This window comes from Mauremys reevesii, linkage group 22, assembly GCF_016161935.1.
Source record: "Mauremys reevesii isolate NIE-2019 linkage group 22, ASM1616193v1, whole genome shotgun sequence".
NCBI lineage: Eukaryota > Metazoa > Chordata > Testudines > Geoemydidae > Mauremys > Mauremys reevesii.
This window is the reverse complement of record NC_052644.1, coordinates 24234944-24260379: the sequence shown is the minus strand read 5'-3', so window position 1 is coordinate 24260379 and position 25436 is coordinate 24234944. Positions and strand designations below refer to the sequence as shown.

At 68.4% G+C, this 25436-nt stretch overlaps 1 protein-coding gene across 1 annotated transcript in view; it reads right to left on the bottom strand.

The window, feature by feature from the left end:
* The window catches only part of PLXNB3 (plexin B3), a 42640-nt gene that overhangs the window by 4668 nt on the left and 12536 nt on the right, over nucleotides 1–25436 (bottom strand). Inside the window, 22 exon segments of the mRNA XM_039510319.1 lie at nucleotides 4324–4388; nucleotides 4618–4765; nucleotides 5101–5261; nucleotides 7670–7836; nucleotides 8123–8210; nucleotides 8436–8539; nucleotides 9162–9477; nucleotides 10071–10137; nucleotides 11141–11319; nucleotides 13364–13581; nucleotides 15521–15621; nucleotides 16240–16388; nucleotides 17087–17248; nucleotides 17345–17584; nucleotides 17678–17870; nucleotides 19771–19947; nucleotides 20032–20162; nucleotides 20637–20786; nucleotides 23338–23484; nucleotides 24280–24452; nucleotides 24965–25172; nucleotides 25307–25435. Of these exon segments, the coding sequence (XP_039366253.1) occupies nucleotides 4324–4388; nucleotides 4618–4765; nucleotides 5101–5261; nucleotides 7670–7836; nucleotides 8123–8210; nucleotides 8436–8539; nucleotides 9162–9477; nucleotides 10071–10137; nucleotides 11141–11319; nucleotides 13364–13581; nucleotides 15521–15621; nucleotides 16240–16388; nucleotides 17087–17248; nucleotides 17345–17584; nucleotides 17678–17870; nucleotides 19771–19947; nucleotides 20032–20162; nucleotides 20637–20786; nucleotides 23338–23484; nucleotides 24280–24452; nucleotides 24965–25172; nucleotides 25307–25435 (3473 nt within the window).

Genomic DNA, 25436 nt, shown 5'->3' with positions numbered 1-25436 from the left:
TCATAGAAGAACCTTTCCAGAAGGTGGCCATGGACATGGTGGGACCTCTCAGCAAGGCGACCCGGTCAGGGAAGAAACACATCCTGGTGGTGGTAGATTTCGCCACTCGCTACCCCGAGGCGGTGGCCTTGTCCTCTACCGAAGCAGACACCGTGGCGGATGCGCTGCTAACCATTTTCAGCCGGGTGGGGTTCCCCCAGGAAGTCTTAACGGACCAGGGGTCCAACTTCATGTCAACCCTGCTCCAGTCCCTGTGGGCGAAATGTGGGGTCCGACCCAGCTGGGCCTCAGCGTATCACCCCCAGACCAATGGGCTGGTGGAGAGGTTCAACGGGACGCTAAAGATGATGCTAAAAACATTCATGCACCAGCACCCACAGGACTGGGACAAGTACTTACCTCACCTGCTGTTTGCGTACAGGGAGGTACCCCAGGAGTCTACTGGGTTCTCGCCGTTCGAACTGTTGTATGGAAGGCGGGTAAGGGGGCCCCTGGACCTGCTGAGAGACGAATGGGAGGGGAAGGCCGCGCCCGATGGAGAGTCGGTGGTGGAGTATGTCCTGACCTTCTGGGAAAGACTTGCCGAGCTCATGGGCCTGGCCAGGGAGAATCTGGCCCGAGCCCAGAGGCAGCAGAAGGTCTGGTACGACCGCACGGCGCGGGCCCGCGCCTTCGCCACCGGGGATCAGGTGATGGTTCTCATCCCCGTGAGGAAAAACAAACTCCAGGCTGCCTGGGAAGGGCCCTTCAAGGTTATCAAGCAACTAAATGAGGTAAACTATGTGGTGGAGCTGTCGAACCAGGCGCACCACCGCCGGGTACCACGTGAATATGATGAAGCCGTACTATGACAGGGGGAATGTGGTGTTGGCCGTGTGTGGGCACTGGGAGGAGCCGGGGGATGACCCTCTAGTGGATCTATTCCCAGGGACAAAGGCTGGTTCCCCCCTGGAGGCGATTCCCCTCTCGGATCAGCTGACCCCGGCCCACCAGGCTGAGATCAGAGGGGTGCTGCAACTGTACTGACAGCTGTTTTCCAACCAGCCTGGGCGCACCAACTTGACCGTCCACCGGGTGGAGACTGGGGCACACCCCCCGATACGCTGCTCCCCTTTTCGGGTCACCGGTAAAACTGCCCAGGACCTGGAAAGGGAGGTCAGGGACATGCTGGCCTTGGGGGTGATCCAGCCGTCCGCCAGCCCCTGGGCCTCCCCAGTGGTGCTGGTCCCCAAGAAGGACGGGTCGATCCGGTTCTGTGTGGACTATCGAAAGCTCAATGCCATCACTGTATCTGATGCCTACCCCATGCCAAGGCCTGACGAGCTCCTGGACAAGCTGGGAGGCGCTCGGTACCTCACCACCATGGATCTTACAAAGGGCTACTGGCAAGTGCCGCTGGATGCAGATGCCAGGCTGAAATCGGCCTTTATCACCCCTCTGGGGCTCTATGAGTTTCTGACCCTGCCCTTCGGCCTCAAGGGAGCGCCGGCCACCTTCCAGCGCCTGGTGGATCAGCTACTGAGGGGGATGGAGAGTTTTGCCGTGGCGTATATTGACGACATCTGCGTCTTCAGCCAGACCTGGGAGGACCATGTGTCCCAGGTTAGACAAGTGCTGGACCGACTCCGGGAGGCTGGACTGACCGTCAAGGCTGAGAAGTGCAAGGTGGGGATGGCGGAAGTATCTTACCTGGGCCATCGGGTGGGGAGCGGCTGCCTAAAGCCAGAACCGGCCAAGGTGGAGGCGATCAGAGACTGGCCTGCTCCCCAGACCAAAAAGCAGGTCCAGGCCTTTATCGGGATGGCGGGATACTATCGGAGGTTCGTGCCCCACTTTAGCGCCATAGCCGCCCCCATCACTGAGCTGTGCAAGAAGGGGAAGCCAGACAAGGTGGTCTGGACCGAGCAGTGCCAGCAGGCTCTCCAGGCGCTGAAGGAGGCTCTGCTCAGAGGCCCAGTTCTGGCAAACCCAGACTTTGACAAGCCCTTTATGGTGTTCACCGACGCCTCAGACACGGGCCTGGGGGCGGTGTTGATGCAGGAGGATGAAAAGGGGGACAGACACCCCATCGTGTACCTGAGCAAGAAGTTGCTACCCCGGGAGCAGAACTACGCGGCCATCGAGAAGGAATGCCTGGCCATGGGGTGGGCCCTGAAGAAACTGGAGCCATATCTCTTTGGGCGCCACTTCACCGTGTGCACCGACCACTCTCCCCTGACCTGGCTGCACCAGATGAAAGGAGCCAACGCCAAGCTCCTGAGGTGGAGCCTGCTCCTGCAGGACTATGACATGGACGTGGTCCACGTGAAGGGAAGTGCCAACCTGATAGCGGACGCGCTGTCCCGGAGAGGGGGCCCCGAACTTCCCCGGGTCACTGGGCAGTGACCCCGCTCAGTTCAGTCTCGGAGGGGGGAGAGGTGTGGTGGAGCAGGGGCTGTCTGTGTGGGGAGGGGAGAGCAGGGAGGATTTAGGTGAGGGGCAGGTATTCAGCCTGTAAGACGAGCTAGGCCTGGGGGAGGGGAGGTGACACCTCTGCCCGGGGGCTAGACAAAGAAAAGGGGCGGAGGGGGAGGGTTGGGTCAGTCTTCGGTTGGGGAACTGGGAGGTGGGTTTTCAGGGGATCCTAGGCTGGGATCCAAGCACCCTGAACCCCCCAGAAAGGCCAGATTGAGGGGTCCTGGCTCTGCACACAAGCTGGGCTGTATCCTGTGTTCCTGTTGTTCAATAAACCTTCGGTTTTACTGGCTGGCTGAGAGTCACTGTGGGTCCCAGGAAGAGGGGTGCAGGGCCGGACTCCCCCACACTCCGTGACAGCCAGGTTGTGGGGTGCTGGGTAGGATTGTGCTGTCCGGGTGCATGTGTCATTTTGCAGTGGAAGTTGTGAATATCGGCTCTGTCCTGTCCATGCTTCACACTCGTGCTGTGCCTCGGGGTGACACCCCAGACGAGTTGGGGTCAGCTCGGCCCGGCCGGCTTGGGGGCCCGTTACGGCCCATCAGCTACAACCGACCCACGGCGAGGAGGCAGATCCGCCTTGTGACTCGGCCAAGTGCCGGGCCTGGCCCCCGTGACCCCAGGCTCCCTGTTGCTGTAATTTTCCACAGGAAGGACACAGAGGTTCTTACACCGGGAAAAGCCGAGCAAAGGCCGAGGCCTCGTCTCCACCTGCTCGTCAATCCTGCCCCGACTTTGCTCCGAACTGAAGCTCTGAACAAAGGGCTGAACGACCCGCCCCAGCGGGGGATGTTCCAGGGACGGGATTTGAACCTGCAGGGTCCATCGCGGCTACAAGCCTGAGCCAAGGACTTTGCCATCACTGGATGGAATTGATCCCATGTCACCAATTCTAGCTCCCGGCTGGATCTTTTCCCTTTTGATTTTAGCTTCTAGAGGGGTGGCACCAGCGGGATTTGGGGGGAAGATCTGATGTGTCTATTGACCTGGGTCTGGGGCTTGATTCTTTGGGATCGAGAGAACCTTGGTCCTTTACTGGGGTGTTGGGTTTCATACCCAGCCTCCCCTGCCGAGTGGCGCAGGTGGGGATACGGGGAGACTGGAGTGTCTGAGGGAATCGTGGGGGCAGCTGCCGCGGGGGGGCTCTGCCGGTCGCTGGCAGGGCAGCAGGCGGCTCCGGTGGACCCCGCGCAGACGTACCTGGGGAGGGTCCGCTGGTCCCGCAGCTTCGGTGGAGCAGAGCCCCCCCGCCGTGCCGCGGCGAAATGGCCAGAGCCGCCCCTGCTTGTGGTTACCAGTGGGGGGAGACCAGAGTCCTCGGGGTCTGGCGGGTTTGGTGCCGGGGGGGGGGGGAAAGCTGCCCTGTGTTCAGCGATTCGGGAGCCGGGGGCAGGGGGGGGGCTTTGCCCCCGGAGGGTGGGGGTTACACTGGGAGGGGAAGGAAGCTCCCTGGGGGGGGGGTGACACCTTCTGCCGGGAGGCTGAACAACGGGAGGAGGGGCCGGGGGGGCCGAGCTGCTGGGGGAGGGTTTTGGTTTCAGTCTTGGGCTGGGGGGTGCAGCCAGGGAACCCCAAGCTGGGGTCTAAGCTCCCTGCCCCCCCCGAAGGACTCGATTGAGGGTCCTGGCTGCCCCCTCTCTGCTGTAGCCTGTGTCCCTGCTGCCCCGTAACCCGCCCCCCGTGTGACTGGCTGGCTGAGCCCCGGGGGGGGGTGCGGGGCCCTGACTCTGCGACAATTGGTGCTGAATTGGCCCCTCCGTTGGGTCCCGCCAGACCCGCAGCGTCACAGGGGCACCGGCACCCCAAGAGCACCCCAAGAGCTGCGCCGGGAGCGAACCCAGGCGTCCTGGCCCCCCAGCCCCCACTCACTTCTCCACCAGCTCTTTGTAGCGCGGGATCTCGCGGGCGTCGCGCAGCGTGTACCGGGGCGAGTCCTGGGGGGAGCGGGGCCGTGAGACGGGGGGCAGGGTGCCACGGGGGGCAGAGGGGCCGTGAGACGGGGGGGGGCAGGGGACTATCCCAGACCCCAGGGTCTCTGCGGGGGGAGGGCCGGGGGCTGTCCCGGACGCCGGGGTCTCTGCGGGGGAAAGGGCGGAGGCTGTCCCGGACGCCAGGGTCCCTGGGGGGAGGGGCGGGGGCTGTCCCGGACGCCGGGGTCCTCACCCGCCCCACGCTGTGCTGGCCGGGGGTGCAGGCGTCGATCAGGGTCTGGCCGATGACGCTCAGGGCGGCGTCCACGTTGTCCGGCACCCGCACGTCGAACAGCAGCTGGGGGTTCCGCACGACCCCCACCCAGAACCGCAGCAGCAGGCTGGGGGCGGGGTGAGACGTGGGGCGCCGGCTCCCAGCCCCCCAGCCCCCTGCTCCTCGGCTCCCAGCCCCGGCCCCCAGCCCCCACGATTCCCCAGCCCCCCAACGCCCTGCTCCCCACAGCTCCCCGTCTCCCCAGTCCCCCAACGCCCTGCTCCCCCCGTCTCCCCGGCCCCCACGTTTCCCCAGCCCCCCATCGTCCCGCCCCCACGGTTCCCCAGCCCCTCCAGTGCCCAGCCCCCTAACTCCATGCTCCCCCCAGCTCCCCGGCCCCCCCAGTGCCGTCCCCAGCTCCACCCCCATGGCCAGGGCCTCGCCCCATTGCAGCCCCCCCACCTGTTGGTCTTCCAGATGTGCAGGGTCTCGGGCTCGCTGACCCCGTGCCGCGCGGCCAGCTCGTCCAGCAGGTCGAAGAGGAACTTGACAGCCACGGGGACGGGGCGGCCCACGCTCAGCACGGCCTGGAGCGCGTCCTCCACGAACTTCTGCAGTGTCCCCTGTGGGCACCGGGGGTCAGTGGGGGGCGCGGGGGGCATGGGGGGCTCCCCTTGATGGGGAGCAGGCGGGTGAGGTAGATCTCGGGGATGGCCAGGGCGGGGGGGTCTGAGGGGGGTCTCACCTTGACGGGGAGCAGGCGGGTGAGGTAGATCTCGGGGATGGCCAGGGCGGGGGGGTCTGAGGGGGGTCTCACCTTGACGGGGAGCAGGCGGGTGAGGTAGATCTCGGGGATGGCCAGGGTGGGGGTCTGAGGGGGCCTCACCTTGACGGAGAGCAGGCGGGTGAGGTAGATCTCGGGGATGGCCAGGGCGGGGGAGTCTGAGGGGGGTCTCACCTTGACGGGGAGCAGGCGGGTGAGGTAGATCTCGGGATGGCCAGGCGGGGGTCTGAGGGGGGTCTCACCTTGACGGGGAGCAGGCGGGTGAGGAAGATCTCGGGGATGGCCAGGGCGGGGTCTGAGGGGCTCCCTTGACGGGGAGCAGGCGGGTGAGGTTGATCTCGGGATGGCCAGGGCGGGGGTCTGAGGGGTCTCCCTTGACGGAGAGCAGGCGGGTGAGGTAGATCTCGGGGATGGCCAGGGCGGAGGGTCTGAGGGGGGTCTCACCTTGATGGGGAGCAGGCGGGTGAGGTAGATCTCGGGGATGGCCAGGGCGGGGGTCTGAGGGGGTCTCACCTTGACGGCGAGCAGGCGGGTGAGGTAGATCTCGGGGATGGCCAGGGCGGGGGTCTGAGGGGGTCTCACCTGACGGGAGCAGGCGGGTGAGGTAGATCTCGGGGATGGCCAGGGCGGGGGGGTCGGAGGGGGGTCTCCCCTTGACGGTGAGCAGGCGGGTGAGGTAGATCTCGGGGATGGCCAGGGCGGGGGGGTCTGAGGGGGGTCTCACCTTGACGGGGAGCAGGCGGGTGAGGAAGATCTCGGGATGGCCAGGCGGGGGTCTGAGGGGGGCTCCCCTTGACGGGGAGCAGGCGGGTGAGGTAGATCTCGGGGATGGCCAGGGCGGGGGGGTCTGAGGGGTCTCACCTTGACGGAGAGCAGGCGGGTGAGGAAGATCTCGGGATGGCCAGGGCGGGGGTCTGAGGGGGTCTCACCTTGACGGGGAGCAGGCGGGTGAGGTAGATCTCGGGATGGCCAGGGCGGGGGTCTGACGGGGTCTCACCTTGACGGGAGCAGGCGGGTGAGGTAGATCTCGGGATGGCCAGGGCGGGGGTCTGGGGGGGGCTCCCCTGTACGGGGAGCAGGGGGGTTAGGTAGATCTCGGGGATGGCCAGGGCGGGGGGGTCTGAGGGGGGCTCCCCTTGACGGGGAGCAGGCGGGTGAGGTAGATCTCGGGGATGGCCAGGGCAGGGGGCTCTGAGGGGGGTCTCACCTTGACGGGGAGCAGGCGGGTGAGGTAGATCTCGGGATGGCCAGGGCGGGGTCTGAGGGGGTCTCACTTTGACGGAGAGCAGGCGGGTGAGGTAGATCTCGGGATGGCCAGGGCGGGGGTCTGAGGGGTCTCACCTTGACGGGGAGCAAGCGGGTGAGGTAGATCTCGGGGATGGCCAGGGCAGGGTGGGTCTGAGGGGGGCTCCCCTTGACGGGGAGCAGGCGGGTGAGGTAGATCTCGGGATGGCCAGGCGGGAGGGTCTGAGGGGGTCTCACCTGACGGAGAGCAGGCGGGTGAGGTAGATCTCGGGATGGCCAGGGCGGGGGTCTGAGGGGGTCTCACCTTGACGGAGAGCAGGCGGGTGAGGTAGATCTCGGGATGGCCAGGGCGGGGGGGTCTGAGGGGGGTCTCACCTTGACGGGGAGCAGGCGGGTGAGGAAGATCTCGGGATGGCCAGGCGGGGGTCTGAGGGGGGTCTCACCTTGACGGGGAGCAGGCGGGTGAGGTAGATCTCGGGGATGGCCAGGGCGGGGGGGTCTGAGGGGGGTCTCACCTTGACGGGGAGCAGGCGGGTGAGGTAGATCTCGGGGATGGCCAGGGCGGGGGGGTCTGAGGGGGGTCTCACCTTGACGGCGAGCAGGCGGGTGAGGTAGATCTCGGGGATGGCCAGGGCGGGGGCCGGAGGGGGGTCTCACCTTGACGGGGAGCAGGCGGGTGAGGTAGATCTCGGGGATGGCCAGGGCGGGAGGGTCTGAGGGGGGTCTCACCTTGACGGAGAGCAGGCGGGTGAGGTAGATCTCGGGATGGCCAGGGCGGGGGTCTGAGGGGGTCTCACCTGACGGAGAGCAGGCGGGTGAGGTAGATCTCGGGATGGCCAGGGCGGGGGTCTGAGGGGTCTCACCTTGACGGGAGCAGGCGGGTGAGGTAGATCTCGGGATGGCCAGGGCGGGGGTCTGAGGGGGTCTCACCTTGACGGAGAGCAGGCGGGTGAGGTAGATCTCGGGGATGGCCAGGGCGGGAGGGTCTGAGGGGGGTCTCACCTTGACGGAGAGCAGGCGGGTGAGGTAGATCTCGGGGATGGCCGTGGGTCGCTCCCGCAGGCTGCTGCGACGCTGTTGCTGCTTTGGGGCCTCTGGCTCCTCCGTGGGCTTCACCAGGTGCCAGAGCCGCAGTCCCCCCTCCTCGCCGTCCTCCAGCATTGGGGTGTCTGCGGGGGTGGGGTTAGTCTCCCCTTGGGTCTGTCCAAGGCCCCCCAGATCCCACCCCCATTCCCCCGCTTGGTTCAGTCCAAAGCCCCCCAGATCCAACCCCCTGGCTCCCCTCCTTGGTTCAGTCCAAGGTCCCACTGCCCATATTCCTCTCCCACTTGGTTCTATCTGAAATTCCCTCCACCACCCCCATAGCCCCCTTGGTTCAGTCCAGGGTCATGGCCAGGACTCCAGGTGTGGGCCAGCTGGCCTGCACCATCTCCACAGCCGGGGGGGGGCACTCACTCTCCCCGGAGAGGAAGCTCTGGTTGGGGCTCTGGGGGACGTCGTTCTGGAGACGTGGGATCAGCCCGACCGTTGCCCCGTCTGGAACCTGGGGGAGAAAAGAGCTGGGGGATGGAACCCAGGCGTCCGGGACCCCAGACCCCACTCTCCACCCAGAGCCGGGGAGGGAAGCCAGGGGTCCGGGACCCAAGACCCCACTCTCCACCCAGAGCTGGGGAGGGAACCCAGGCGTCCGGGACCCCAGAGTCCCCACCCCCAGACCCCACCCCCCATCCAGAGTCGGGGAGGGAGCCCAGGCGTCCGGGACCCTCACCTTGTAGTGCTGCAGGGTGTTGAGTCTCTTCCACCCGTTGTGGGTGACGGACGTCAGGTCCTGGTCAGACAGGGTCAGGTGACCGGCCACGCCCGAGCGCCACTCTGGGGGGCGACAGGGACACGGTGTGAGAGGGGCCCCTCTGCCCCCCCATGCGCACACTGCCCCTACCGCAGCCCATACACAGGGCGTGGGGCACTGGGAGAGGCCCTGCCCCACAGACCTGCCCCCCCCACCCATTCCCAGCGCGTGGGCCGGGGGGCGCTGGGAGAGGCCCTGACCCACAGACCTGCCCCCCCTCACCCAGGTCCAGCGCGTGGGCCGGGGGGCGCTGGGAGAGGCCCTGCCCCACCCCCTCACCCATTCCCAGCGCGTGGGCCGGGGGGCGCTGGGAGAGGCCCTGCCCCACAGACCTGCCCCCCCGCACCCAGGTCCAGCGCAGGCCGGGGCGCTGGGAGAGGCCCTGCCCCACAGACCTGCACCCCTCACCCATTCCCAGCGCCAGGCCGGGCGCTGGGAGAGGCCCTGCCCCACCTCACCCATTCCCAGCGCAGGCCGGGGCGCTGGGAGAGGCCCTGACCCACAGACCTGCCCCCCCTCACCCAGTCCCAGCGCGTGGGCCGGGGGGCGCTGGGAGAGGCCCTGCCCCACCCCCTCACCCATTCCCAGCGCGTGGGCCGGGGGGCGCTGGGAGAGGCCCTGCCCCACAGACCTGCCCCCCCTCACCCAGGTCCAGCGCGTGGGCCGGGGGGCGCTGGGAGAAGGGCACCCCCCTGTAGACCTGGTCCAGGATCTTCTCCTTGACCTGGCTGATGGTGTCGGTGTCGAGGACGCGGGCGGGCACCCGCTGCCCCCCGGCGCCCCCTGGCGCCCCCCGCAGCAGCACGCTCAGCGTCAGGGGCCGGACGGGCACGTCCTCCCGCAGCAGGCGCCCGTCGCTCAGCGTCCGCTTGGCCTGGCCCGTCACCGCGTCCACCGGCCCCTTGTCCACCTGCCACTTGATGGCCCGGAACAGCAGGTACAGGGGTTCGCCCGCCACCTCCTGGGGAGACACAGAGGGTGGGACCCGGGCGTCCGGGGCCACGGCCTCCCCCCACTCTGGCTCCCCAGACCACTCTCTCCCCAGAGAACCCAGGAGTCCTGGCCCATAGGCCCCCCGTGCTCTCACCCCCCAGACCTCACCCCTCCCAGAGAACCCAGGAGTCCTGGCTCCCCTCCCCCCGTCACTCTAACCCCCCCGACCCGTCTCCCCTCTCAGAGAACCCAGGAGCCCTGGCCCCCAGCCCCCCCTGCTCTCACCCCCCAGACCTCACCGCTCCCAGAGAACCCAGGAGTCCTGGCCCCCAGGCCCCCCTGCTCTCACCCCCAAGACCTCACCCCTCCCAGAGAACCCAGGAGTCCTGGCCCCCAGGCCCCCCTGCTCTCACCCCAGACCTCACCGCTCCCAGAGAACCCAGGAGGCCTGGCCCCAGGACCCCTGCTCACCCCAGACCTCACCCTCCCAGAGAACCCAGGAGTCCTGGCTCCCACCCCGTCACTCTAACCCCCAGACCCCTCTCCTCTCAGACAACCCAGGCCCGCTGCCCCCCTGCTCTCACCCCCGCCGGGACAGGACCCCGGCGTCCGGGCACTCACCCGCAGGTAGGAGTACATGCAGATGGACATCCAGTTAGTCAGCAGCTTTTCCACCATGGTCTCCGTCCTGTGGGGTGCAGGGATTCAGTGGGGTTCGCTGTGAGACGCCCCCAGACCCTGCTCAGCCCACTGGCACCTTCCTGCCCCCCCATCTCTCCATTCCCCTCCCCTAGTGCAGCCCATCTACCTCCCGCCCAATCCTCCCCTGTACCCCCGGGGGGCGGGTTCCAATGGCAACGAACCAGCCCCCGCCCCCCCGTTCCCTCCCGTGCCAGGCTGCCAGGAGAAGGGGCCGGGCTGGACCTGGCGCTCCCCAGGGGTGTCAGCAGCTCTCCGGGCTGGTGCCGGTCACACCACGACAGGTTCTCCCATCAGCGGGCAATAGCCGCATTCCCAGGCCGGGCGATCGGGGGCTCTGCCCCTGGGGGCCGGGCGATCGGGGGGCTCTGCCCGCGGGGCCGGGCGATCGGGGGACTCTGCCCGCGGGGCCGGGCGATCGGGGGGCTCAGCCCCTGGGGGCCGGGCGATCGGGGGCTCTGCCGCGGGCCGGGCGATCGGGGCTCTGCTGGGCCGGGCGATCGGGGGCTCTGCCGGGCCGGGCGATCGGGGCTCTGCCGGGGCCGGGCGATCGGGGCTCTGCCACGGGGCCGGGCGATCGGGGGGCTCTGCCCGCGGGGCCGGGCGATAGGGGGGCTCTGCCCGCGGGGGCCGGGCGATCGGGGGGCTCTGCCCGCGGGGGCCGGGCGAGCGGGGGGCTCTGCCCGTGTGGCCGGGCGAACGGGGGGCTCTGCCCCTGGGGGCCGGGCGATCGGGGGGCTCTGCCCCTGGGGGCCTGGCGAACGGGGGGCTCTGCCCCTGGGGGCCGGGCGATCGGGGGGCTCTGCCCGCGGGGCCGGGCGATCGGGGGGCTCTGCCCGCGGGGGCCGGGCGATCGGGGGGCTCGGCCCGCGGGGCCGGGCGATCGGGGGGCTCTGCCCCTGGGGGCCGGGCGATCGGGGGGCTCTGGTATTTTCCCCACTCGCCAGGGGCACTCCCTCTGCCCCCTTGGCGGAGCAGGCGGGGGGGCTGACCTGCGCAGCATGAGCTTGGGGTTGCGTGCCACGTGGCGCTGCGCCAGCTCGCCCAGCAGGCTCTGCATGACGTCGGTCAGGTACTCCAGCCGCCCGTGCAGCGCCAGCGCCAGCAGCGAGGCCGCCTGGCACCGGTCCTGCCGCGAGAACGACGCCTGCCCCTCCAGCGTGTGGATCAGCTGTGGGGCCGGGAGAGGGGTCAGCGTGGGGGGGTGTCCCCCCCATGCCAGGGGCTGCGCCCGGTCCCCCAAGCGCCCTGTCGCTCCCTCCCCGGGCAGCGTTGTGCCGTCCCCCCACCCACCGGGTCCCCTATAGCCCCCTGCCTTTCCCCCATAACTCCCTGTCCCCCATAGCCCTGCCCCGTATGCCAATAACCCCCTGTACCCCATACCTCCCGCTACCCCCGAGCCCTGCCCCGTATGCCAAAAACCCCGTCCCCCATAACTCCCTGTACCCCCATAGCCCTGCCCCGTATGCCAATAACCCCCTGTCCCCCATAACTCCCTGTACCCCATAGCCCTGCCCCGTATGCCAATAACCCCCTGTACCCGATAACTCCCTGTACCCCCAAAGCCCTGCCCCGAATGCCAATAACCCCCGCCCCCATAAAACACAGTACCCCAAAGCCCTGCCCCGTATGCCAATAACCCCCTGTACCCAATAACTCCCTGTACCCCATAGCGCTGCCCCGTATGCCAATAACCCCCTGTACCCTATAACTCCCTGTACCCCATAGCGCTGCCCCGTATGCCAATAACCCCCTGTCCCCCATAACTCCCTGTCCGCCATAGCCCTGTCCCATATGCCAATAACCCCCTGTACCCCATAACTCCCTGTCCCCCATAGCCCTGCCCCGTATGCCAATAACCCCGTCCCCCATAACTCCCTGTACCCCATAGCCCTGCCCCGTATGCCAATAACCCCGTCCCCCATAACTCCCTGTACCCCCAACGCCATGCCCCGTATGCCAATACCCCGGTCCCCCAAAACACCCTGTACCCCAGAGCCCTGCCCCATATGCCAATAACCCTGTACCCCAGAGCCCTGCCCCATATGCCAATAACCCCGTCCCCATAACTCCCTGTACCCATAGCCCTGCCCGTATGCCAATAACCCCGCCCCCATAACTCCCTGTACCCCCTAGCCCTGCCCCGTATGCCAATAACCCCGTCCCCCATAACTCCCTGTACCCCCATAGCCCTGCCCTGTATGCCAATAACCCTGTACCCCATAACTCCCTGTACCCCATAGCCCTGCCCCATATGCCAATAACCCTGTACCCCATAGCCCTGCCCCGTATGCCAATAACCCCGTCCCCCATAACTCCCTGTACCCCGTAGCCCTGCCCCGTATGCCAATAACTCCCTGTGCCCCATAACTCCCTGTCCCCCATAGCCCTGCCCCGTATGCCAATAACCCCCTGTACCCCATAACTCCCTGTCCCCCATAGCCCTGCCCCTTATGCCAATAACCCCGTCCCCCATAACTCCCTGTCCCCATAGCCCTGCCCCGTATGCCAATAACCCCCTGTACCCCATAACTCCCTGTACCCCATAGCCCTGCCCTGTATGCCAATAACCCTCTGTCTCCCGTAACTCCCTGTCCCCCATAGCCCCCTGAACCCCTATAACACCCTGCCCATCCCCTGTACTCCCTGTACCCCCATAACACCCTGCTCATCCCCCATAATCCCTGTACCCCCATAGCCCTGCCCCTGTATGCCAATAACCCCCTGCCCTTGTACCCCATAGCCCCTGAACCCCCATAGCCCACTTCACCCATACTCCCTGTACTCCATAGTCCCCGTACCCCCATAGCCCCTGAACCCCCATAGCCCTGCCCCCTGTACCCCATAGCCTCTGTACCCCCATAGCCCTGCCCCCTGTACGCCTAGAACCCCTACCCCGTACTCCCATAGCCCCTTCCCCTGCACCCCAGAATCCCTGTACTCCCAACGCCAATATCCCTCTGCCCTTGTACTACCTGCACCCCCCAGCCCCCTGGACCTCCATAGTCCTGCTCCATGTACCCCATAGACTCTGTACCCAGGACCCCCATGTACCCCATACACCAACACCCCTGAAACCCAATCATCCCCACCCCATGTGCCCCCATAACCCCCGGCCCCACTCTCACCACGATGGGGAGGCCTTGCAGTTGAGCAGGCTGGAGAGCTCCCCACCCAGTGCCCCCCGACTCTCTGCCCCCTGGCCCCGCTCTCACCGTCAGCAGGAAGGCCTTGCTGTTGAGCAGGCTGGAGAGCTGGGCCAGGCCCTGCTCCACGGTGGCCCTGCGCCCCTCAGGCAGCTCGGCCCCCCGCCACGCTGGCGCCCCCCCCTGGCCGGGGAAGAAAACGCGCTGGGCGTAGGTGCCGTAGTCCAGGAAGGGGATCCCTGAGCCCTCCAGCTCCCCGCTCAAGTCCGTCATCTCCGTCATCAGGTCTGTGGGGCGGCAAGGAAAGGGGTCACCTCCTGCCCCCCACTGACCGCTGCCCCAGATACCTTCCCCCCGGGGACGACTTCCCCTCCCAGATACCTTCCCCCCGGCCCCCCACGTCCCCCGGGGACGACTTCCCCTCCCAGATACCTTCCTCCCGGCCCCCCACGTCCCCCAGGGACGACTTCCCCTCCCAGATACCTTCCTCCCGGCCCCCACGTCCCTGAGGACGACTTCCCTGCCCCATGTCCCCAGGGACGCCTTCCCCTCCCAGATACCGTCCCCCCCGCCCCCCCCCGCCCCCCGGGCCGACTTCCCCTCCCAGATACCCTTCCACCCAGGCCCTGCCAACTTCCCTCAGAGACTATTTCCACTCGCAGATATCCCTCCACTCCTTCCAACCCCCTCCCCCATCAACTTCCTCCCAGTATCCCTCAACTCTTGTCAACCCTCTGACAACTTCCCTCAGGGACTCTTCCCCTGATATCCCTCCACCCCACCAACTTCCTCCTGCACTCTCACCCCCCTCCCGATATCCCTCCGCTCCCGCCAACCCCCTTCAACTTCCCTCAGGGACTAATTCCTCCCACATATCCTCCGCTCCTGCCAACCCCCTTCAACTTCCCTCAGGGACTAATTCCCCTCCCACATATCCCTCCGCTCCTGCCAACCCCCTTCAACTTCCCTCAGGGACTAATTCCCCTCCCACATATCCCTCTGCTCCTGCCAACCCCCTTCAACTTCCCTCAGGGACTCTTCCCCTGATATCCCTCCACCCCACCAACTTCCCCCTGCACTCTAACCCCCCTCCCGATATCCCTCCGCTCCCGCCAACCCCCTTCAACTTCCCTCAGGGACTAATTCCCCTCCCACATATCCCTCCGCTCCTGCCAACCCCCTTCAACTTCCCTCAGGGACTAATTCCCCTCCCACATATCCCTCCGCTCCTGCCAACCCCCTTCAATTTCCCTCAGGGACTAATTCCCCTGATATCCCTCCACCCCACTAACACCCCACCCTCAACTTCCCTCCGCACTCTCACCCCCCTCCCGATATCCCTCCACTCCCCCCAACGGCCTTCAATTTCCCTCAGGGACTAATTCCCCTCCCACATATCCCTCCGCTCCTGCCAACCCCCTTCAACTTCCCTCAGGGACTCTTCCCCTGATATCCCTCCACCCCACCAACTTCCCCCTGCACTCTCACCCCCCTCCCGATATCCCTCCGCTCCTGCCAACCCCCTTCAACTTCCCTCAGGGACTCTTCCCCTGATATCCCTCCACCCCACCAACTTCCCCCTGCACTCTCACCCCCCTCCCGATATCCCTCCACTCCCGCCAACCCCCTTCAACTTCCCTCAGGGACTCTTTCCCCTCCCACATATCCCTCCGCTCCTGCCAACCCCCTTCAACTTCCCTCAGGGACTCTTTCCCCTCCCACATATCCCTCCGCTCCTGCCAACCCCCTTCAAATTCCCCCAGGGACTCTTCCCCCTGATATCCCTCCACCCCACCAACTTCTTCCCACACGCTCACCCCCCCTCCCGATATCCCTCCGCTCCTGCCAACCCCCTTCAACTTCCCTCAGGGACTCTTCCCCTGATATCCGTCCACTCCCGCCAACCGCTTTCAACTTCCCCCGGGACTCTTCCCCCCAATATCCCTCCACTTTTCCATTGACCCCCCCCACCTCCTGTCAACTTCCCTCGGGGACTATTTCTCCTCCCAGATAGTCCTGCACCACCTCCTGTCCCCCTGCCCAGGGACTATTTCCCCCACATCTCCCTCTACCCCGTTTGCTCCCCTCAAGATACCCCTCCCCAGATATCCCTTCACTGCCTCCAGCCCCAATATCCTTCAACTCCTCAGGGACTATTTCTCCCTCATGGCTATTCCGCTGCCTCCCCCCCATATCCCTCCGCCGGTCCCCTCATGCCCCCCGTACCGGTGAACTCCTTGCGGCACTGGTCCCCCACGCTGACCTCCAGGTTCTCCAGCTGCACTAGAACCTTCTTGTAATCCCGCAGGGCCTGCTTGCTCTTCCGCCTGCGGGGGGGCACCGTTAGCCGGCAGCAGGAGCAGTAGGTTGTTATCCTCTTACACTGGGGGGGAGGGGGCAGGCGGAGGGATATCTGTGGTATAGGGATACGGGGAGGGGGTACCTCACCCAGTGGGGGGGGCAGGGTGGAAGGAACCCCCCCAGTTGCTGAATGCTCCTCCCCCAGCAGCACTAGTAGGTTATCTTCTAGTGGGTGAGATGGGGGACACAACAGTTTGCCCATGGTGGGGGGGAAGGCAGGGTGGAAAGAACCCCCCAAAAAGCTGATTTTTCTTGCCCCCTCCCCATTCCCCAGCAGCAGCAATAGACTATTACCCCATTCCCACTACCCAGAAGCAGTAGACTGTTTTCCCCCCCTCACCCACCAGCAGCAGTAGGCTGTTACCCTGCACCCCCCGGCAGCGGCAATAGGCTGTTACCCCGCACCCCCCGGCAGCGGCAGTAGGCTGTTATCCACCCGCCCCCCGGCAGCGGCAGTAGGCTGTTATCCACCCGCCCCCCGGCAGCGGCAGTAGGCTGTTATCCACCTGCCCCCCGGCAGCGGCAGTAGGCTGTTATCCACCCGCCCCCCGGCAGCGGCAGTAGGCTGTTATCCACCCGCACACCTGTACATGAGGATGAGGAGCAGCACAATGAAGGCCAGCAGCGCCGCCCCCACCCCCAGCCCAACCTGCGCCTCGGGGGGGAAGCGGGGGGTCGGCTCCGTGTCATAGCGAACCCGGCCCAGCTCCAGACGCAGGTTCCCCATCTGCACCTGGGGCGGGGGGACGGGACACACGGGGGTGTCAGGGAGCAGAGAGAGACCTTCCCCCACACCACCCATCTCCACCTGGGGGGGAAAGGACCAGGGCCCCACCTTCCCCCCAGCTCCTGCCCCCTCCCCCACACTTCCCTTGCAGCCCCTCCCCCACCTGAGAAAGGGGCCCAGCCCCACCCAATCTCCTCCCTGCACTTCCTTGCAGCCCTCCCCACCCGAGAAAGGGCCCAGCCCCCAATCTCCCCTCCCCACCTGAGAAAGGGGCCCAGCCCCAATCTCCCCTCCCCGCACTCCCTTGCAGCCCTCCCCACTCGAGAAAGGGCCCAGCCCCAATCTCCCCTCCCTGCTCTTCCCTTGTAGCCCATCCCCACCCGATAAAGGCCCAGCCCCAATCTCCCCACCCAGCACTTCCCATTCAGCCCCACCCCCACCCCAGAAAAGGGCCCAGCCCCAATCTCCCTCCCCACACTCCCTTGCAGCCCCTCCCCACCCGAGAAAGGCCCAGCCCCCAATCTCCCCTCCCCGCACTTCCCTTGCAGCCCTCCCCACCCGAGAAAGGGCCCCGGCCCCTAATCTCCCCTCCCAGCACTTCCCTTGCAGCCCCTCCCCCACCCGAGAAAGGGGCCCAGCCCCCCCAATCTCCCCTCCCCCACCCGAGAAAGGGGCCCAGCCCCCCAGATCTGACCCACACTCACGATGAACTCGGGCAGGCCAGCGGAGACGTTGAGGGGCCGGGGGGGACGCAGGGGGGGCTCGCAGTACAGGTGGGTGCGGGTCAGAGTCTTGACGGTGCAGAGCCCTTCCCCCACCCGCACCAGCACCTCCTCCTTGGAGATCCCCAGGGTCAGCCCATCCCCCTGCCGGGACAGACAGACACAGAGCTGGGGGGGTCCCCTCCCCTGGCCCCACCCCTCCTTCCCTGCAACCCCCTCCCCTGCAGCCTCCCCCCTCACCTCCACGTGCAGCACGTTCCCTGGCTTGAGGCTGTAGGGGGCGCCGGGGGCCCCGCGGCCCAGCCACCGCAGCTGGGGGTCGGGGGCGTAGGCGAAGGGGCGCCCCCCGCTGGCCACGGCGAAGCTGAGCCGCACCCCGTCCAGCACGAAGAGCAGGTCCCGCAGGGGCGCGCCGGGGGGCACCGCCGGCGTAGGGCAGAGCATTAGCGCCGAGGAGTTGGGGCAGCAGGGCTCCCAGCACTGGGGGGGCGCAGGGGGGTCAGAGCCATGGGGGGGCAGCCAGCGGCCCCCTCTCAGGCCTCAACTCCCTGGCCCCCCTGCTCCCCGGCTCACCTCCAGCAGGTCCCCCACCATGGAGCAGGGGCGTGGGGGGGTCAGCAGGGCCCAGGGGGGCCCCCAGCACCGCCTCTTCTTCCTCCTGCTCCCCCTGCTGCCATCCGGCCCCCCCGGCACCAGCACAGCTTTGATGAGCGGCTGCTGCACCACGTCCAGGTGGGTGCCCTCCACGCGGATGATCCGACCGCCCCTGCGAACCCAGGAGTCCAGGTGAGTCTCGGGGAAAGGGCTGGAATCTACTTTTCAGCTGAGGGCACTGCTCGGGGAAGCTCGCAGCTCTGGGGGTGACCCTGCCTGGGGACACTGCTAGGAGGAAGCTCACAGCGCTGGGGATGACCCTGGTTGGGGACACTGCTGTGGGGAAGCTCACAGCGCTGGGGTTGACCTTGGTTGGGGGCACTGCTGGGGGGAAGCTCACAGCGCTGGGGGTGACCTTGGTTGGGGACACTGCTGGGGGAAGCTCATAGCTATGGGGGTGACCCCGCCTGGGGACACTGCTAGGAGGAAGCTCACAGCACGGGGGGTGACCCTCGTTGGGGGCACTGCTAGGAGGAAGCTCACGGCGCTGGGGGTGACCTTGGTTGGGGGCACTGCTGGGGGGAAGCTCACAGCGCTGGGGATGACCCTGGTTGGGGACACTGCTGGGGGGAAGCTCACAGCGCTGGGGGGGTGACCCCGGCTGGAGGCACTGCTGGGGGGAAGCTCACAGCTCTGGGGGTGACCCCGCCTGGGGGCACTGCTAGGAGGAAGCTCACGGCGCTGGGGGTGACCTTGGTTGGGGGCACTGCTGGGGGGAAGCTCACAGCGCTGGGGGGTGACCCCGGCTGGAGGCACTGCTGGGGGGAAGCTCACAGCTCTGGGGGTGACCCCGCCTGGGGACTCTACTAGGAGGAAGCTCACAGCGCTGGGGATGACCCCGAGTGGGGGCACTGCTGGGGGAAGCTCACAGCGCTGGGGATGACCCCGAGTGGGGGCACTGCTGGGGGAAGCTCACAGCGCTGGGGATGACCCCGAGTGGGGGCACTGCTGGGGGAAGCTCGCAGCACTGGCAGTGACCCCGGCAGGGCAGTGCTGGGGGAAGCCCCCAGCGCTGGGGATGACCCCGAGTGGGGGCACTGCTGGGGGAAGCTCGCAGCACTGGCAGTGACCCCGCTTGGGGGCACTGCTGGGGGAAGCTCGCAGCGCTGGCAGTGACCCCGCGGGGGGGCAGTGCTGGGGGACGCTCGCAGCACTGGCAGTGACCCGCTGGGGGCAGTGCTGGGGAAGCTCGCAGCGCTGGGGATGACCCGAGTGGGGCACTGCTGGGGGAAGCTCGCAGCACTGGCAGTGACCCCGCTTGGGGGCAGTGCTGGGGGAAGCCCCCAGCGCTGGGGATGACCCCGAGTGGGGGCACTGCTGGGGGAAGCTCACAGCGCTGGGGATGACCCCGAGTGGGGGCACTGCTGGGGGAAGCTCGCAGCACTGGCAGTGACCCCGCTTGGGGGCAGTGCTGGGGGAAGCCCCCAGCGCTGGGGATGACCCCGAGTGGGGGCACTGCTGGGGGAAGCTCGCAGCGCTGGCAGTGACCCCGCTTGGGGGCACTGCTGGGGGAAGCTCGCAGCACTGGGGATGACCCCGAGTGGGGGCACTGCTGGGGGAAGCTCGCAGCGCTGGGGATGACCCCGAGTGGGGGCACTGCTGGGGGAAGCTCGCAGCACTGGCAGTGACCCCGCTTGGGGGCAGTGCTGGGGGAAGCTCGCAGCACTGGGGATGACCCCGAGTGGGGGCACTGCTGGGGGAAGCTCGCAGCGCTGGGGATGACCCCGCTTGGGGGCAGTGCTGGGGGAAGCTCGCAGCACTGGCAGTGACCCCGCTTGGGGGCACTGCTGGGGGAAGCTCGCAGCACTGGCAGTGACCCCGCTTGGGGGCAGTGCTGGGGGAAGCTCGCAGCGCTGGCAGTGACCCCGCTTGGGGGCAGTGCTGGGGGAAGCTCGCAGCGCTGGGGATGACCCCGAGTGGGGGCACTGCTGGGGGAAGCTCGCAGCGCTGGCAGTGACCCCGCTTGGGGGCAGTGCTGGGGGAAGCTCGCAGCCCCCCCCCGTATCGCTTACCCCCGGAAGCTGGTGGCTGGCTCCGCCCCGGTGATGTTGGGGTTTGGGGTGTAGGTGAAGGTGCCCCCCTGCAGGCGGCGCTCTGTCTGTCCGTACAGCACCCGCACGGACGCCTCTCGCGGCTCTGGGCTGAGGCTGGTCATGCACACAATGGCCGTGGGCTCCACGGGGGCCACTCTGGGCGGGGGGAGAGAGGGGGTTAGCCATGGGGGGCAGAACTAGTGGGGAGTGGGGGGCGAGCCAGGAGGGTGGGGGGCTCACATGGTACAGGGAAGATCTCCCACGAAGGCTGCGATCTGGTCGCCCGTCAGCAGCTCCTCCCCTAGGATGGTCAGTCGGGTGCCCCCTGCCATGGGGCCCATCCTGGGGTGCAGCTCCCGCAGGGTGGGGTCCTGGCGGGGGGAGGAACCCATTACAGGAGAAAGGGCACTGCTGGGGGGAAGCTCACAGCGCTGGGACAGACCCCACTGGGGCACTGCTGGGGGAAGCTCGCAGCGCTGGGACAGACCCCACTGGGGCACTGCTGGGGGAAGCTCGCAGCACTGGGACAGACCCAACTGGGGAACTGCTGGGGGAAGCTCACAGCGCTGGGACAGACCCCACTGGGGCACTGCTGGGGGAAGCTCGCAGCGCTGGGACAGACCCAACTGGGGCACTGCTGGGGGAAGCTCGCAGCGCTGGGACAGACCCCACTGGGGCACTGCTGGGGGGAAGCTCACAGCGCTGGAATAAGCCTGGTTGGGGACACTGTTCAGGGAAGTTCCCAGCAGCAGCAGAGAGAGGGCTTCTGCCCCCCGCCCGGTGTGCCCACCCCCCACATCATGACTCCAGCACCCCCAGTGCCCCCAGTCCCAGCCCGTGCTGACCTGGTAGGTGAAGTGGTCGGCAGAGATGCCGGGGGGCCGGTTCCCCACGGTGACCTCAACGGGACCAGAGACGCCCCTCTGCCCTAGAGAGACCTGGCACACGATCCTGTGTGGGGGAGAAGGGGCACTGCTGTGGGGAAGCTCGCAGCACTGGGGAATGCTGTTGGGGGGAACCCTGATACCCCGTACCCCGATGTGACACCCTGCGCCCCACGTTCCCCACTTTTACATGATGACAACACGTGTTGTGTAGTGTTTGCCTTGTGAGGTATCATTTGCAATCTCATAATCTGCTGAACATCATTGTCCCCTTAGGCTGCGATGACATCACCATGTGGTGGTGCCCAAAGCCCCCTGGCCGCCCCAGGCAGGTGTCAGTGCCAGGCAGGGGGCGGTCGGCAGCGCGACTCCCACCTACCCGGGGCTGCCCCCCCGGAGGGCGAGCGGACCCCGAGACGGGCAGGAGTCCGTGGCACCCGGGGGTCGGGCTGGAGGGTTTGGAGAACTGCTACTCGGGCCATGACGGACCCTCTGTGGCTTGGACGGCCCAACGGGCCATTGACCGGGACAAGATATGCACTTCTAGGGGTCTGGGGGCACTGCTGGGGGAAGCTCGCAGCACGGGGGCGGGAAGTGGGGCGAGGGCACTGCTGGGGAAGCTCGCAGCACGGGGCGGGAGTGGGGCTGGGGAAGCTCGCAGCACGGGGCGGGAAGTGGGGCGAGGGCACTGCTGGGGAAGCTCGCAGCGGGGTGGGCAGTGGGGTGAGGGCACTGCTGGGAAGCTCGCAGCACGGGGCGGGAAGGGGGGCCGGGGGAAGCTCGCAGCGGGGGGCGGGCAGTGGGGCGAGGGCACTCCTGGGGAAAGCTCGCAGCACGGGGGTGGGCAGTGGGGCGAGGGCACTGCTGGGGGAAGCACGCAGCACGGGGGCCGGAAGTGGGGCTGGGGGAAGCTCGCAGCACGGGGCGGGAAGTGGGCGAGGGCACTGCTGGGGGAAGCTCGCAGCGGGGTGGGCAGTGGGCGAGGGCACTGCTGGGGGAAGCACGCAGCACGGGGCAGGAAGTGGGGCTGGGGAAGCTCGCAGCAGGGGCGGGCAGTGGGGTGAGGGCACTGCTGGGGAAGCTCGCAGCACGGGGCGGGCAGTGGGGCTGGGGAAGCTCGCAGTGGGGTGGCATGCAGTGGGGCGAGGGCACTGCTGGGGGAAGCTCGCAGCACGGGGGCGGAAAGTGGGGCGAGGCACTGCTGGGAAGCACGCAGCACGGGGCAGGAAGTGGGGCTGGGGAAGCTCGCAGCAGGGGCGGGCAGTGGGGTGAGGGCACTGCTGGGGAAGCTCGCAGCACGGGGCGGGCAGTGGGGCTGGGGAAGCTCGCAGCGGGTGGCATGCAGTGGGCGAGGGCACTGCTGGGGAAGCTCGCAGCGGGGCGGGCAGTGGGCGAGGCACTGCTGGGGAAGCTCGCAGCACGGGGCGGGAAGTGGGGCTGGGGAAGCTCGCAGCGGGGCGGGCAGTGGGGCGAGGGCACTGCTGGGGAAGCTCGCAGCGGGGTGGGCAGTGGGCGAGGGCACTGCTGGGGAAGCACGCAGCACGGGGCAGGAAGTGGGGCTGGGGAAGCTCGCAGCACGGGGCGGAAGTGGGGCGAGGCACTGCTGGGGAAGCTCGCAGCGGGGTGGGCAGTGGGGCGAGGGCACTGCTGGGGAAGCACGCAGCACGGGGCAGGAAGTGGGGCTGGGGAAGCTCGCAGCAGGGGCGGGCAGTGGGGTGAGGGCACTGCTGGGGAAGCTCGCAGCACGGGGCGGGCAGTGGGGCTGGGGGAAGCTCGCAGCGGGGTGGCATGCAGTGGGGCGAGGCACTGCTGGGGAAGCTCGCAGCGGGGTGGGCAGTGGGGCGAGGCACTGCTGGGGAAGCTCGCAGCACGGGGCGGGAAGTGGGGCTGGGGAAGCTCGCAGCGGGGCGGGCAGTGGGGCGAGGCACTGCTGGGGAAGCTCGCAGCACGGGGCGGGAAGTGGGGCTGGGGAAGCTCGCAGCGGGGCGGGCAGTGGGGCGAGGCACTGCTGGGGAAACTCGCAGCACGGGGCGGGAAGTGGGGCTGGGGAAGCTCGCAGCGGGGCGGGCAGTGGGCGAGGGCACTGCTGGGGGAAGCTCGCAGCACGGGGGCAGGAAGTGGGGCGAGGGCACTGCTGGGGGAAGCTCGCAGCACGGGGGCGGGAAGTGGGGCGGGGGCACTGCAGGGGAAGCTCGCAGCACGGGGCGGGCAGTGGGCGAGGGCACTGCTGGGGAAGCTCGCAGCACGGGGCGGAAGTGGGGCTGGGGAAGCTCGCAGCACGGGGCGGGAAGTGGGGCTGGGGGAAGCTCGCAGCGGGGCGGGCAGTGGGTCGAGGGCACTGCTGGGGAAGCTCGCAGCGGGGTGGGCAGTGGGCGAGGGCACTGCTGGGGAAGCTGGCAGCGGGGCGGGAAGTGGGGCTGGGGAAGCTCGCAGCGGGGCGGGCAGTGGGGTGAGGGCACTGCTGGGGAAGCTCGCAGCACGGGGCAGGAAGTGGGGCTGGGGGAAGCTCGCAGCGGGGCGGGCAGTGGGCGAGGGCACTGCTGGGGGAAGCTCGCAGCACGGGGCAGGAAGTGGGGCTGGGGAAGCTCGCACCGGGGGGCGGGCAGTGGGGCGAGGGCACTGCTGGGGAAGCTCGCAGCACGGGGGCGGGGGCACCCCTTACCGGGTGGAGACGCGGTAGAGGGCGGGTCGGGGTGCAGGGCCGGCCGGCCGCCCGCACCGAGCCCACGTCCGCCAGGCGCCGGCCCAGGTTGGAGCCCGTGATGGTGAGGGACACGCCCCCCTCCAGGGGGCTGCTGTGGGGCTGGATCTGGGGGGAGGCAAAGTTACCCCCAGCCCGGCCTCCCCAACCCGCCTCCCCAACTTCTCCCCGCCTCTCCCCTCAGTCCAGCATCTCCCCCCCGCCCACCCCCCAGCCCTCTCCCCCCAGCCCAACTTCTCCCCCCGCTCGCCCCCCCCACCCTCTCCCCTCAGCCCAGCCCTCTCCCCCCGCCCGCCTCCCAGCCCAACTTCTCCCCTGTCCGCCCCAGCCCTCTCCCCTCAGTCCAGCATCTCCCCGCCGCCCCAGCCCTCTCCCCAGCCCAACTTCTCCCCCGCCCGCCCCAGCCCTCTCCCCTCAGTCCAGCATCTCCCCGCCCACCCCAGCCCTCTCCCCTCAGCCCAGCCTCTCCCCCGCCCGCCCCAGCCCTCTCCCCTCAGTCCAGCATCTCCCCGCCCGCCCCAGCCCTCTCCCCTCAGTCCAGCATCTCCCCGCCCGCCCCAGCCCTCTCCCCAGTCTTCTCCCCCCCGCCCGCCCCAGCCCTCTCCCCAGTCCAACTTCTCCCCGCCCGCCCCCCAGCCCTCTCCCCTCAGCCCAACATCTCCCCCCCACCCGCCCCCCAGCCCTCTCCCCCCAGCCCAACATCTCCCCGCCCACCCCAGCCCTCCCCAGCCCAACATCTCCCCGCTCACCCCAGCCCAACTTCACCCCCCAGCACAGCCCCCCAGCCCTGCATGGCCACAGGCCAGCGTCTGTGCCCCCCTGTGCCCCAGCCCGGCATCACCCCTGGGCCCCATCAGACCCACGGTCCCTCCAGCCCAATATCCCCCCTCGTCCCAGTCTCACCGCCTGGATGATGGGGGTGGGGCAGAGGGGCTCGGCGGCGCCAGGGGGGCAGAGGTCCCGATAGCGGCAACCGGGGGCCCCCCCAGCCGGGCACCAGACACAGCCCAGCTCCAGGGGGGCTGCCAGGCAGTGGCTGCAGTCAGCCCGCCCCACGGAACAGTTGTAGAGGATCACTGGGGGGGCAGAAAGGGAGATCAGCGGTGTCCCCCTCCCCACTCCCAGGGCACCACCGCAGGGAAGCTCGCAGCGCCCCCTCCCCGCCCCCCAGGGCACCGCCGCGGGGAAGCTGGCAGCGCCCCCTCCCCACCCCCCAGGGCACCACCGCGGGGAAGCTCGCAGCGCCCCCGCCCCACCCCCCAGGGCACCGCCGGGAAGCTCGCAGCACCCCTCCCCGCCCCAGGGCACCGCCGGGGAAGCTCGCAGCACCCCCTCCCCGCCCCCCCAGGGAAACGCCGCGGGGAAGCTCGCAGTGCCCCCACCTGCCCCCCAGGGCACCGCCGCGGGGAAGCTCGCAGCGCCCCCTCCCCGCCCCCCAGGGCACCGCCGCGGGGAAGCTCGCAGCGCCCCCTCCCCGCCCCCCAGGGCACCGCCGCGGGGACGCTGGCAGCACTGGGCGTGTCCCTGGTCCCCACTCCCGCCCCGGGCACTGCCGCGAGGAAGCTCGCAGTGCCCCCTCCCCACTCACCATGCAGGTCCCCCCGGTTGTCCAGGCGCCCCGCGCCCCCTGCGGAGACGTAGAGGGGGGCTGGGAGCTGGGGGGAGGGCTGGGAGTAGCTGTACACGTGGGGGCGGCACCGGACCCGCTGGGCCCCCCCCTCCTCGTCCAGCGACGCCTCCACCGACATAGGTGCTCCCCCCACCTCCACCAGGCAGTGTAACCGTGGCAACTGGTCCTGCGTGAGGGGGGTGGAGAGTGAGATCAGGGCTGACCCCCCCCAACAGCCCAGTGTACCCATGGCAACGGGGGTGGGGGAGAGAGTGAGGCCAGCCTGCCCCCCAGCCCCCTGCCCCCAGCCCCCCCACTCACCCCCAGAAGCTGCAGGTTGTGGGCCACCAGGCTCAGGGGCACAGCCACCCCCACGGGCACCAGGGGGGACCCCTCGATGCCCCCCAGGCTGGGGCAGGCCTCCGGGCCCCAGGGGCCGCCCTCCCGGACC